The 13,646-nt window shown below is 54.9% G+C and overlaps 1 protein-coding gene and 1 long non-coding RNA gene across 4 annotated transcripts in view; one reads left to right on the top strand and one right to left on the bottom strand.

Moving 5' to 3' along the window:
• The first annotated feature begins 1,737 nt into the window (after positions 1–1,737).
• Positions 1,738–13,646, top strand: part of ALLC (allantoicase) — a 30,644-nt gene continuing 18,735 nt past the window's right edge. Inside the window, exons 1-3 of one of the 3 annotated variants that reach the window (XM_024995764.2) lie at positions 1,738–2,015; positions 3,460–3,602; positions 11,833–11,927. In XM_024995764.2, coding sequence (XP_024851532.1) covers positions 11,838–11,927 — 90 coding nt within the window. In that variant the 5' untranslated portion in view covers positions 1,738–2,015; positions 3,460–3,602; positions 11,833–11,837. Of the gene's footprint in view, positions 2,016–2,721; positions 3,171–3,459; positions 3,603–8,843; positions 9,122–11,832; positions 11,928–13,646 lie in introns of those variants that run through there. The other 2 variants (XM_059889122.1, NM_001075909.2) reach the window with 2 other exon arrangements.
• Positions 2,347–3,451, bottom strand: LOC132346023 (uncharacterized). The gene is made up of 2 exons (XR_009495708.1): positions 3,262–3,451; positions 2,347–2,728 (listed from the first exon to the last, which is right to left on the bottom strand). It is a non-coding gene; the product is annotated as an uncharacterized lncRNA (long non-coding RNA).

Below are 13,646 nucleotides of genomic sequence, written 5' to 3'. Positions count from 1 at the left end.
TGTGGGCCAGGACTTCATGCCAGGCACAGCCAGGCTCTGCCTCACTGGCCGCACTTGACCATGAGGTCACACGGGTGGCTGGACGGGGCCTGGGTTCCTTGCTGGGCGCCTCTGCCCTGGACAGCTCCCAAGGACCGTTGGTGCCTCTGAGCAGTGCAGCCTGAGCCCATCAGGGAAGCGATGCCCCATCGCAGTCTGCATCCCCGTCTCAGGAGCCAGTGGCCAGGCCCAGCCTACACTCAGGAGAGGACTCCTGGGGGCGGGGCCAGTGGGGACCATTCTAGAAGCTGCCCGCCACAGTCACCCATGGTTCTTCCTCCTGTTATGTCAGAAACCTCAGCAAAAATATAACAAGCATCTTCATTTTTCTAAGGAAGCATGTAGATGTGCACGTACAAAGGAAAACAGCTGGGGCTGGGGACCAGAAGGGGGCTGTGGGGAAACAGTCTCAGGGCCTCCTGCGAGTCTGTTTTGGGAGCGAGGCCCTGGCTACCTGACTATGTCTGCAGGATGCTTGTATACTGACTGCCTCGGAGGAAGGGACGGTCTGCCTAGAGCGGCTGGGGCAAAGGGAAGGCCGGGTGATGCCCAGTGCGGGTGGGGCTGGTGCTCTTCGAGCGCCCTGTGGATGTGTAGAAAGCACAGCAGCCCTGCTCGGGGTTTCTGCGGGCGCCCCCACAGCACTCCCGGGCCTGCAGGCATCCCCGCCTGCAGCCCACAGCCCTGAGCTGGCCTGGGTGCCTGCCCCTCACAGGACATGCAGATCCAGCCCAGGGGGCCTGTGCCAGGGAGCTGACGCGCGAGGACGGTGCGCAGCAGGGCCTCAGGAGGGGTCCGGCCTGGGCCTCCTGAAGCCTGAGCCTCTGCAGCGTGAGGGCTGGGACCTCTGCCTGTGAGACTGCCCTCGGTCACCGCCCTGGTTCTAGGGTGGGTTAAGGGTGCCCCCACCCGGCCAGAGCCGGGCTCATCTCTCGGGGTAAGTGCACCTCCCTAGTCTGGGTCCCTCTCTCATCGGGAGGGAGTGGGGCACCTCTGTGCTCTCATGTGGTCTCGACTCTCAGGTGGAACCAGAGGGAGTCATGCCCGCCGCCTCCTCCGCCACACCCTCCTGGGAGGCCCCGTGCCAGCAGGCCGCCCAGGAAGACCGCTGCTCGGTCTGTGATGACTGCAGCCGCATTTGCTCGGACGCGACAACCGGCGGGAAGCCAGGAATGAAGTGCTAATTCAATCTCCGGGCTTGGCAAGGGAGGGCGCGGCGCCCGATCTGCGGAGGAGGAGCGGCGGCCTGGCTGCTGGCGGGCCGGGCTTCTCAGGCTGCACCGAGGCGGGACCGCGACGCTGTGCGCGGGTCTCCGAGCGCCCAGCGCTGCGCGGGCGACACGGATGCGCGCCGGACGCGGCCTGAGGGGGCTGCCCGGCGGGCGGCCGGTGCGCGCGTCCACACTGCCACCCAGCGGCTGCGGAGACGGACGAAGGAGGAACAAAGGGATGACGGACGCCTGGGAGGGGAGGAGGGGCCCCAGACCGAGCCCCAGGGAGCCGTCAGGAAAGAGCGCAGCTCGTGTGGTGTCCCCTCCAGGAGCGAGTGTGACCCCAGGTGGCTGCTCGGACTGCAGGGGGGCAGACGGCTCTAGCCAGGGGTTGTCATTCCTGCCCCGATCCCCACCCCCTGCAGCCCTGGGCCCTGGGGGTCTGGGGGCGAGGGCTGCAGCTAGACCGGGCAGGAAGGTGTTTCCTCGCAGACAGATGTCCTGTGGCTGTCCATCTTCTTGTCCCTGGGGCAGCCTTTGTCTGGACATCCCTGCCTCTTGATGGGGGTGACAAGGGCTCTCACATCTGCCCACGGCCGTCTCTGGTGTCGGGGCAAGACGGAGCCCACGTGCCCCTTTGGGGGCAGGTGTTGAGGGAGGGCCTGGGGGGGGGTCACCAGGTGTAGCCCAGTTTAATCCAGCAGGTCAGACCCGAGGGCAGGGCTGTTTCTTCGCTGTAAGCAGGAAAATCGGAGTCTGGCTGATGTAAGTAGAAAGGGGATTTGTTGAAAGAGTTGGGGCAGGTGAAAGGGATTTTGGAAAGACTGGAGAATGTCTGGCGCTCAGTCCGAGGAAGGGAGAAGCCCACACATCCTGCAGAACGCGAGCCTGCAGGGCTGGCAGCCTCTGCCAGCTCCAAGCACCCTGCCGTGGCTGCTGTCTGTGTCCAGCTGGACTCAGAGAAGCAGAGGACAGCGAGGCCCTCCTGGTGACCCACTGGCCACAGCCTGAACACTGCAGCTGCTGCCTCCGAAGAGGCCGTGGGTGACCGGAGACATCAGGACAGAAGCACACCCATTAATTTAAAACAATCTGCTACGTGAGGAAGCACAGGATGGGTTTTGCTATTAAGAATTTCACTTGGAAGGGAAGATGCATGCCCTCTGGAACCAGAGGGTCTGGTGGGGGCCGGCCAGGTTCCTGGAGAAGGACGGGGGCAGCCTTTCCATCAGGGCAGGGTCGGGGTGCAGGGGGAACAGAGTGGGCCAAGGCATGGGAGGAGAGCCCCGGACGGGAAGTGGGAGGGGCTCCTGGGTTGGGAAACACCTCCAGACGGTAGGGGCGCCCACGCTCCTGCACACTGGGTGTTCTGAGCCCCCACTCGGTTTAGCCGCTCGTGAGGTAGGCTCCCAGGATCACCTTGGCAACCTTGGGCCGCAGTTTCTGCATCTGTGAGCCGGGATAACACTGGCAGGATGCTGTGATGACAAGTGCAGTCGGCTGTGCCCCTCATATGTCAGGCATGACCATGGGTGTCAGGTGTGACCAAGGGAATTAGGCATGACCATGCATGTCAAGTGTGACAAAGGGAGTCAGGCGTGACTATGCGTGTCAGGCATGACCACACGTGTCAGGCATGAACATGCATGGCAGGTGTGATCAAGGGAATCAGGCATGACCATGCATGTCAGGCAAGACCATGCGTGTCAGACACAACCATGTGTGTCAGGCATGACCATGTGTGTCAGGCATGACCATGAGTGTCAGATGTGACCATGGGTGTCCAGCATGGTCATGCATGTCATGTATGAACACGGGTGTCTGGCTGTGCTCAGCTGTCCCCATCTCATGGGGTGCACTTCCCCAGACCCCAGGCTCCCAGAGCCAGGACAGGTGTCTTTCCTGCACCACGAGGCACAGGTATGTTTTCTCCAGGTCCATGGGCCCCTTTAGCCCCTGGAAGCTCCGTGTGCACCTGCACTTTCAGGCGGAGGGTCCTTCCTGCACTCACCCCCCAGGCTGTTGTCTGCTGGGTGCCCACGCTGGGTGTGCTGGACACATGCTCTCACAGGAGCCTCCTAGAGACGGACCCCAGGGGATCCGAGGGCTGGCAGCGGGGGTTTCAGGTCCACATTGTTCAGTAAGGGTTGGGGGGCCCCTTGGCTTCTGCAGGGAGGGGCCGCTCAGCTCAGAGTTCCGTCTCCTGCAGCCCTTGTGACGTCACACAGGCACAGCCCGTCCCTGGGAAACTGTGAATTCTCTCCTGCTGGCACCTGAGCGCCATGAGACCTGGGCTGGCTTGTGGGACAGAAGAAACCCGATCCTGAACACGGAGCCTCAGACTCCTTCCTGGTGAGCTCAGAGGCCCGTTGATAAACAACATGTTGTTTTTAAGTTGTTATTGTGGAAAGAACAGGGCAGCAGAGAGGAGCTTACTAGCACACGAGTCCCCCCGTGAGAGGGGAGGGTGGGACGGGTCTGGCAGATGCTCAGTGTCGGGGGTGGCTAAACCCCGGGAACAGTGTTTGCAGAGCCAGGAACAGCCTGAGTGCGCTCAGCGGCTCTGGACTCTGGTCCTGCTCTGCTGGGGCTCAAATCATTTGACTTTGGTCTTTACAAAACTACAGAAACGTTGACAGCACTAAGCCCATGGGTGAGATGAAACTTTATTCCAAAGGAGAGCCGCACATCTGAGAAAAACCTGAATAAATCCCCAGCTGTGTTCACCAGGGCTCTCAGTGCCCACCTCGGCATTCTGTGTCACTGTCTCAGTGCCTACCTGGGGCATTCTGTGTCACTGCCCACACTGACTCTAGTTGTGTCCACATGTCAATAAACTTCTATTTTCTTCTGTTTTGCTATAAACCTTATACTTCTGGCCAGAGGCTTTTTTTTTTTTAATTAGGACTTATCAACAGTGATGACAGAAGTCACTGTTGATTCTGAATTGTCAGCGCAGCCTGGCTGGCTCCTCGAACAAAGACCTTCCACACACATTTCCTAGATTCACCCCGTAGCACCTTCCCATTTTAGGGCAAATCCCAAAGGGAAATAGCTCTTGACTGTATGAAATTTAAGGACTAAGCTTTTTCCATCGGGAGGGAATAAATGGCCTCCTTGCACTGGAATAACCCATATAACGCTCCTGATTTCTGATGACTGAGTTGCAGTTTGCCTGAAAAGCTTTAGCCTATGCATTAAGCATCGCAGCCTGACCTCAGTCACAGCTCCTTTTAGAGGAGGTCTTGCTTTTTTCCTAGAATTAATTAAAAGCTAATTTTAAATGAAGAGGTAAGGGAATTCCGTATTTAGTAGTTAGATGTAGAGGTGGATGCAGCAGGTGGTCTGAGCGGGTGGGAATGGGAGAAGTCAGGTTTGGGGGCTCCTCCATCAGTAGAAACAGTGGGGGACCATGAGCTGAGTTTGGGGGACCCGCAGCACCCGAGTCTCAGAGCCATGGACATCCCCCCACAACGAGGGGCGAGAACCTGCTTCCCCGAGAGGTCTCAGGTGGTTAGGGTAACCCCACCCGGGCCACCCAGACTCCCCTCCCTCTCATAGGGTCTATAACCTTTGTCACAGTTGCAAACTCCCTCTTGCCATGTGAGGTGATGTGGACACGGGTATATTTCGGGACGAAGGAGCAGACATTAGGAGGGGGCCTTCTACCCACTGAGGGTGGGTGGGCTGCGCCGGCACTCGGGCCGCCATGTGTCTGTTACTGAGACCATCCACGGGCACCGGTGTCTCTGTCTCCCCATCTCCCGGTGTCACTGGACCCCATCTGGCAGTGGGAGGTGTGTGTTCCTGGGTCCCCGTCACTGGACTCAGACCCAGTCCACGAGGGAGCCTCCCGTGGGCACAGTCCCCAGGCCCTGTGTGTGCATCTCCAGAGGTGAGGCGCACCCTGCCCGTTTCTGCGGGATCTCAGCCCACTTCACGTTTGCTCTGGCAACGCCCACCCACAGCACCCTGACATGAGGCCCTCTCTGCACCCACCGTGCTCAGCCCCGCCCACTCCATCCCACCCACTCTTCTCCCAGCGACGTCTTTGAAGGAAGGGGGATCAGTTTAGTGTCCATCCTCAGCACCCAGCGTGCCCAGCTGGCTGTCAGAAGCAGCTCTGGGAGTGGATGGCTGATGCGACAGACAGACTGAGGACTGGGTGCTTGAGGCCCACGGGCAGGAAGGGGCCAGCGTCTGAGCAGCCTGGGAGGCCAAGCGCTGGCCTTCCAGAACTGGAATTTTTGCACTGCTGCTGCTGCTGCTGCTGCTGCTGCTGCTGCTGAGTCGCTTCAGTCGTGTCCGACTCTGTGTGACCCCAGAGACCGCAGCCCACCAGGCTCCCCAGTCCCTGGTGTTCTCCAGGCAAGAACACTGGAGTGGGTTGCCATTTCCTTCTCCAATGCATGAAAGTGAAAAGTGAAAGTGAAGTCGCTCAGTCGTATCCGACTCTTGGCGACCCCATGGACTGCAGCCCACCAGGCTCCTCCGCCCATGGGATTTTCCAGGCAAGAGTACTGGAGTGGGGTGCCATCGCCTTCTCCGGAATTTTTGCACAGAAGCAGCCAATTGTGGATCCGTGTTGGAAGTGTTTCTTTGGCTTGCTTTTCATTGCTTTTGTTATTATAATCAGACAGAATGGCCTGCCTCGGAGAACCCTGCCTCTCTGCCTGCCTGTTAAACCAAAGTGTCTTCTTCAGAGTCTTCTCCACCTGTGGATGGCAGGAAGGAAGAAATGAACACACCCCCTGGCTGAGGCAGGCTTGCCATTCTAGGAGATGTGTGCAAGACTAATGGCCTTTTGACTTTGCTTCCTCATCTCTCCCCCCCAATCTCTGATCTGTAAAAGAACCTGGCATCCAGACCCCGCTAAGATTTTTGGCGCTAGCCTGCCGTCTTCTCTGTCAGCTGGCTTTCTGAATAAACTTATTTTCCCAGCCTCATGCAGCCGGCAGAGCGAGCCTGGACTCGTATTTAACAGAATGAGGCTGGTGGCGTAGCTGAGGATGTCATGCAGGGCGGGGCTTGGTGGTGGGGTCCTCAGTCCCCAGGAGGTGTGACCAGGTGGCTGTGCAGCAGGAGAGCAAAGTATGGGTGGAGAGCGGGCCCGAGCCTGGGGTGCAGGCGTCTATGCAGGGAGGCCCGGTAGCCATGGCGGGCAGCTGCCCTTGGCTCGCCGGCGACCTCCCAGTGGCCTCCTGTCTGACAAGCCCTGAGCGAGGAGCATTGGCTTTGCAGGGGATGGTCCGAGCTCACTCCCCAGGCCAAGACCGAGCGGGGCTGGATGTGCATGGTATCCTTGGGGAACGTGGGGACAGACACGGCCACCTTGTAAGAAGCTCATGGGCGTTAGAGCCTGTGTCATGGTCTGAGCGCCGTGCCTGGCGCCTAGTAGATCTCCAACTTCAGGGGCACCTAGTAGGTCTTTAACTCTGAGACACCTAGGAGGTCTCCAACTGCAGGGGTGCCTATTAGGTCTTCAACTGCAGGGGCGCCTAGTAGGTCTCCAACTGCAGGGGCACCCAGTGGGTCTCCAACTGCAGGAAGCCCACAGGCAGCTCTGAAGTGTTAGCTCTGGCTTTCCTGCATTGGTGGGAGGTTGTTAAAGACTTCCGAGACTTACTGAAAGTCGCTATTACACCCAAGGTCATTCATGAAAAGGCATGAAAATAATGAGTGTCCTCCTATAACATGCAGCAATGTGCTTTGCATCCACACACCTCCATCTTGACTAGAACTTTCTACAGCAACGGAAATCTGTCTTCTGGCTGTTCGGATAAGGGGCATTGAGCTTTAGATTTCATTCGCTTCAAACTCAAATGGTTCAAATAGCAGATAGTTGCCATCTTAGCGCAACCACAGCACACATAGGCACCACACTGCATCAAACCTTGTGTGCTCAGAACCCAGGACTGAGTGACTCGCCTGTTCGAAGGGCTGGATGTTTTGTCTAAACACAGGATCGTAGGAAAAGCTGTGAGTGTCTGAAGAGAAGACAGGGGGCTGGATTTCACACCCCCCACCTCTGCCCCTGCAATTTCTATTAAACTGGGTTGGGAGTTTCATTTTCCTCTGAGATTTCTCTCTGTCCTGACTCCTCTACAGTGTTTCACAAAGATCTGTTTTTCTTTTATTTCAATGCAACACATTTTAAACACACTTGAGTAGCGAAATCTTACCTGTTAATGGAGTTTGCCAAGAGAATGATAAAGCTTTAAGTCACTACGTCTTGGAGTAGCTGTAAGGTCACCACGTGACACCTCAGTTCTAGCCAAGTATGCAGGCTCAGGAAGTGGGCAGACGTGGCCTCCAGCGAAGGCTATGAAAGACGCCATGGAGAATTTCTGCCCCAAGCCAAGGTTACTCTGCCAACTAAAACAGATGTTTCCAAATGGCAGAGTTCATGGGGAAAAGCAGAAGTCAGCCTCGGAAACTTCCAGCTGTTTTTGAAGTGCCCTTTGATGAATATTGGGGCTTCCCTGGTGGCTCAGAGGTTAAAGCATCTGCCTGCAATGCAGGAGACCTAGGTTCGATCCCAGGGTTGGGAAGACCCCCTGGAGAAGGAAATGGCAACCCACTCCAGTATTCTTGCCTGGAGAATCCCATGGATGGAGGAGCCTGGTGGGCTATAGTCCACGGGGTCGCAAAGAGTCGGACACGACTGAGCGACTTCACTTTTGATGAATATATATATCAGATCAGATCAGTCGCTCAGTCGCGTCCGACTCTGCGACATATATGTAGTAACGAACTCGAGGAAAGTGTGCTCACCCCGTTTGAGAAACAGACCACGTTAAAAGATCTGGCTTGGTGGCCCCAGACGCTGCCTGTATCTTGCAGACGGACGAGGGTCGGCTTCGGCGGCTTTACCCGTTAGCTATAGAGGGTGCGGCTACAATGACCAATGTGCGCCCAGGAAGGACTTTTTATGTAGGTATTTTCCAAACGGAAACATTCATTTTCAGAAGGGGCATTCTCTTTTTTTTTTTAATTTTTGTTATATTAGAGCATAGTTGGTGAACAGTGTTGTGTTAGGGGGTGTTCTTTTTTAAAAACAAGTGCTGTGCCGCGGTGTTTATTGTCTAAATGGAGTGCCGGTTTTCAGGGTGGGGCTGGAAGAACCTGAAGCGGTGACTCCAATATTTAGGAAAAAAGTGTAAAATGTTTTTCCCCTTAATCTCTTTCTCCCTTGAATCTGCAGCCTTTGGTCGACGCATGTCATACCAACTGTTTGTGTAGTCTGAGGCGCATCAAAGCAAAAGATAAAAGACGGCTAAGATGAAAAAGAACGCTCTCCATCCTCCACAGCTCCCTGGGAGGCAGGGAGGCAGGGAGGCAGAGCGATGCCTGCTCCGTGTGGGTTGGGCCTGTGTTGCCATGACGCCGGGCTCCTCCCATCCAGTGGGGTACCGGGCCGGGAACCCTGCATCCCTGACTCAGGCAAACGTGTGGATGCTCTGTCCTGGGGTGTCTCGAGCTCACTGCAACCGACTGAGAAACAAAGCCAAGCCTGTTTGAAACAATGGGTGACTCACATGTTCCGTAATTAGCTAAGGAAATGAAATACTCACAAGTCTTTGTTGAGTGTGCATGATGGTCCTGGCCCTGTGGGTTTTGTTCAATATGCGGGACACGGACTGAGTTGTCGTGGTGGTAGTGGTCGGGGGGACATCTGAGCGACCCACCGAGTCTGGGACGGGTCTGCTCCCAGCCTGGCCTTGCCTCGTCCCTCTGAGCCCCCAATATCCTGAGCTGCCGGCAGAGCTGAGCAGAGCCGAGTATGTGAGCTCTGACGGCTACCCCGGGGCATGGCAGGGACGCTCCGGGAAGAAGCATTTGATCAGCGGCCGTGAGGGCACGTCTACCAGGTGGGCTAGTGTTGCCTGTCCTTTGGCGTTAAAGGTTTAGAGACTGCGTGTGTGTGTGTGTGTGGGGGGGGACACGGGTGGGCTGCCCACTATTATCTTCTCCAGCCGGTAAATGTCCTGAGTGGATGGAAAGTTCTCTGTACCAGGCAACCTGGGAGTCACGCACAGCTATGAGCACTCAGAATATGGCCAGTACAAGAGGAACTGTACTGTAATTTTATTTTATTCACTTTTATTCACTTGTAATTCTTTAAAATTTTATTTTGTTCACTTGTAATTCTTTAAAATTCACTGCAATTCTTGTAATTCAATTGTAATTCTTTAAAATTACATTTTATTCACTTGTGATTCTTTAAAATTCGCTGAATAGCCACCTGTGGCCAGGGCTTCCAGGCTGCCCCATGCAGGTCTGGACCAGTGCGGTTCTCCAGCCCCCAGGCCCCGGATCCCACCCGGCCAAGTGCTCTCTGTCGCTCCGTCTCCATGGTGCCCAGCTTGGGTGTCCCTCCTAAAGGGGGCCCCTATCACCCCTGGAGAGCAGGGGTCGGGGTCAAGGGTCAGGGGTCAGTCCCACGTGTGGCCGTGGGCCTGGCCACCGTGGGAGCTTCAGCTACAGCCACTGGATAAGCCTAACACTAATGTGTGAGCATCCCTTCTGAGACTCTGACGCGGGCTGAGAGCTCTCAAATATCCGTCATGTCAGGACATGTCTGGGTTGGAAATAGGGTTCCCTCCCCAGCTGTGTGGTTTGGACAGTTCACTCGGCCTCTCAAAGGGGCATTTTGTTTGTAAGATGTGAATACCAAACTCACAGGGTTGTTCTGAGGATTAAAATCAGATAAAATAAATGAACTGTGTAGGACGCTATTGTAGACTCAAATAAATGTCAGGAAATAAATGTCCTGTTTTCTTCTGCACCTATTCATTCCTTGGAAAGATTTTAGTCCATTTGAGGAATCAGTATTTTAACACACAAATCAAGAAAGCATTATTCACTCATTCATTAATCCAGCAAGTATTTGTCAGGCATCTTGTATGTGGCCGGCAATGTTCCAAGCCCTGCAGATACACCCGTGTGGCAGGCAACTTTCCGAGCCCTGCAGATACACCCGTGGGCCAAAAAAAAAAAAAAAAAAATCAGTGTCCTCAGTAGTTTTTCAGCTGTTCAGGTGGGTCCGACTCTTTGCAACCCCATGGACTGTAGCACACCAGGCTTCCCTGTCCTTCATCGTCTTCCAGAGTCCACTCAAACTCATGTCCATGGAGTCGGTGATGCCGTCTAGCCATCTCATCCTCTGTCGCCCCCTTCTCCTCCAGCCCTCGGTCTTCCCCAGCATCAGGGTCTTGTCTGATGAGTTGGCTCATGAGTGTCCTCATGGAGCGTAGCACATCCAATTGGGAAAGAAGATAATAAAAACCTACAAGAAGGCGAATCCCACAGAGGTCTGTGTGCTGTGGAGACAAAGATGCGGTGGGGGTGGGGCGTTGGCAGTGCTGGGGTGGGGGTGTGGGTGGAGGTGCCACCGCACCGCAGGAGCAGTTTGCACCCAGAAGGTGACAGTCCAGCCGGGCCTTGAGCAGAGGTAGCGGGTGAGCTGCACAGGTGCCGGGAAGAACTTCCTGGCAGAAGGAACAGACGTCTCCAAGCCCCAGAGGCCGGGCGCCTGGCACGGTGGACGAGGAGGGTGCTCTGTCCTGTTTTCTGGGCCCGCCTCCACCAGGGTCTAGTGCCCAGCTGCTCGATATGTGTGTGTGTGTGTGTGTGTGCTCTTAATATATATATTTTATTGAAGTATAGTTGACAAAATGTTTTAGGTGCATAGCAAGGTGATTCAGTTATACATATACACATATATTTCAGATTATTTTCCATTATTGCAAGATATTGACTATAGTTTCCTGTGCTATACTCTAAACCTTTGTTGCCTGTATATCTTTTTTTTTTTAATTGGAAATCTACCATTCTATTCATACTAAGACAAACACGTGGAATCAAAACACATTTTGTTTTTTAAAGTGAGATTGTTTTCTAATGTCTCAAAGTAGCCTTTCTGTAAAGGCTATTTTCCAAATAATTTTATTTAGGTTTACTTATTTTTGGCCATGCTGAGTCTTCTTTGCTGCTTGGGCTTTTCTCTAGCTGTGGCGATCCGGGGCTTCTCACTGCAGTGACGTCTCTCGAGGATCGCGGCCGGAAGGGCGTGTGGTCTGTCTTTGTGGCTGGGTCCTAGAGCGCAGGCGCCTAGTTTTGGCGCGCAGGCTTAGCTGCCCCGAGGCGTGTGGGATCTTCCTGGACCAGGGATTGAACCTGTGTTTCCTGCATTTGCAGCGGATTCTTTACCACTGAGTCGCCAGGGAAGCCCAGTATGTGTTTTTTGAATGTACCTCAAAACTATTCAAGGCAAATTGTTCTTTTCTACATTGAAGCATTTTTTCCTCCTTGAATAATGACATTTTGCATTTTGTGGCTGCAGAATTTGTGTATTTTCTTCCTAGAAGGTTCACGCGGGGGCCGTGCTCTAGTTCCCTCCCAATGCAGTTTTGTGCAAAGTTGCTGGGGAGGGACCCTGAGCCAGCGGGTACCCCCACAACCAGTGGGGGGCACGTGTGTTGTTTGAATGGCTCAAGCCTTGGTTTGCGGGCCTGATGAGGGCCTTGCTCCCTGAGACTCGGCACCCAGAGGCTGACCCAGCCTGCCTTTATCCTTGCAGGAAGCATGGCTGACTCCCCCAGGGAAGGAAAAGTGGCCAGGCCTCCAGACTTCACGCAGCTGATTGACTTGGCATCTGAGTTTGTAGGAGGAAAGGTAAGCAGGGTGTCTCAGGGCGGGAACAAGTGTTGTACTTAATGCACCCAGGCTGAGGCTCCAGCTGACCACTGTGGGGACCTGAACTGGAACAACAGGAATCAGGAAGAAGGCTGGCCTCCCCAAGGAAGCCCGTTACTGTGAAAGTCTCCCAGGGAACTTTCCTTAAATTGGTGACAATTATGACCAGGGCAGCATTGCCCGAGGTTGGAAGCACACATTTTGCCCCTGTGAAAAGAACTCTCCACCCCGTAGTGTGTTTTCTTATGGGGCAGAGGAGTGGTCCTCAGACTTCAGTATGAGAATCACGTGAGAACCTAACATGAGGCTCCAGGTAAGCTACAGACCTACCCTCAAGAGCTTAGGCTCTGCTGGGAGACATGCAGACCAGGGCTGGCATCAAAGCAGGACAGGGCGCTGCAGGACCACATCTGTCATGCAGGGTGGGGAAGCAGAGGGAGGACCATACAGGGAAGCGATGCTCAAAGGAGCCCTCAGTCAGGGGAGGAGCCTGTAAGGCAGGGGGGTGATGGGGAGGGTCAGACAGAGGACGAGGGGAAGGGAACTGACGTGGGGTGTGAGGGCAGGAGCCTGGAGGGGTAGCAAGGCCCCCCATGCCTGGAAGGTCTCTGCCCTGGAGGAGGCTTGCAGGCCCTGAGCAGGGGAGAGACGCCCAGGTGAGCTCACCGAGCTGCGTCCTCGGGAGGCAGATGTCAACAGACAAAACCACGCACAACCTGAAAGCTGAGCACAATGCTTTATTCGGAGACAAAACTGAGGGCCTCGGCCCTGGACACAGCCTCTCACTTGGCTCTACGGACGGCTCCAAAGAGGTGAGGGGGGAGCCAGGATATGTAGGGGTTTTGCAACAAAGACCATGTAATCACAAGATCAAAAGATTCCTATTTGTAAAAGAAAACCAGACATCTTTAGTTAAGGAATTTAGCCCTTTTCTGTGTATGGGCTTCCCAGGTGGCGCTCGTGGTTAAGAACCCGCCTGCCAATACAAGAGACGCAAGAGACGTGGGTTCGATCCCTGGGTCGGGAAGGTCCCCTGGGGGAGAAAATGGCAACCCATTCCAGTATTCCTGCCTGGAGAATCCCATGGAGAGAGGGGCCTGGTGGGCTACAGTCCATGGGGTCACAAGAGTTGGAGACGACTGAGCAAATCTGGGCTCACTGACACCTTCCTTTTTTATTAAATTAATTAATTTATTTTAATTGGATGCTAATGACACCTTCCTTTGATGTGCGCTTCACTCCAAATCCTATGCTTTCCAGTCACACAGAGACGGCCCCCACATTTGGCCAACCAGACAACCAGCAGCTCCCAGACAGCTAGGCCCTCCCCAGCCTTTTAGGTTCTGGCTGGGCTCAGAGGTCAGGACACTCTTTCCCAGACCACAGGGGTCCCCAGGCCCCAGGCTTGGTGGAGTGGCCAGCAGCCAGTCTGCACCTCACTCTCTAAAGTGTTCTGCTTTGGGAGTCCAGTGGTGAGGACTCAGCTCTTTCATTGCCATATCCAGGGTTCAATCCCTGCTTGACAGGGCAACTAAACCCCCCCCGAACCATGAGGTGTGGCCAAACAAACATTCTGCTTTGGTTAACAAACCACAGAGGCAAAGGAGAAGCCTCAGCAAGATGGTAGGAGGGCAAAATCGTGTTTAGAACCAAACCCCTTCCCCGCCAGAGATGCTTGGACAGAGCAAACAAACCTTG

The sequence above is a fragment of the Bos taurus genome, chromosome 8 (assembly GCF_002263795.3).
Source record: "Bos taurus isolate L1 Dominette 01449 registration number 42190680 breed Hereford chromosome 8, ARS-UCD2.0, whole genome shotgun sequence".
Lineage (NCBI taxonomy): Eukaryota > Metazoa > Chordata > Mammalia > Artiodactyla > Bovidae > Bos > Bos taurus.
Note: the sequence above shows the minus strand (reverse complement) of the source record. Positions and strands in the feature narration are given on the sequence as shown.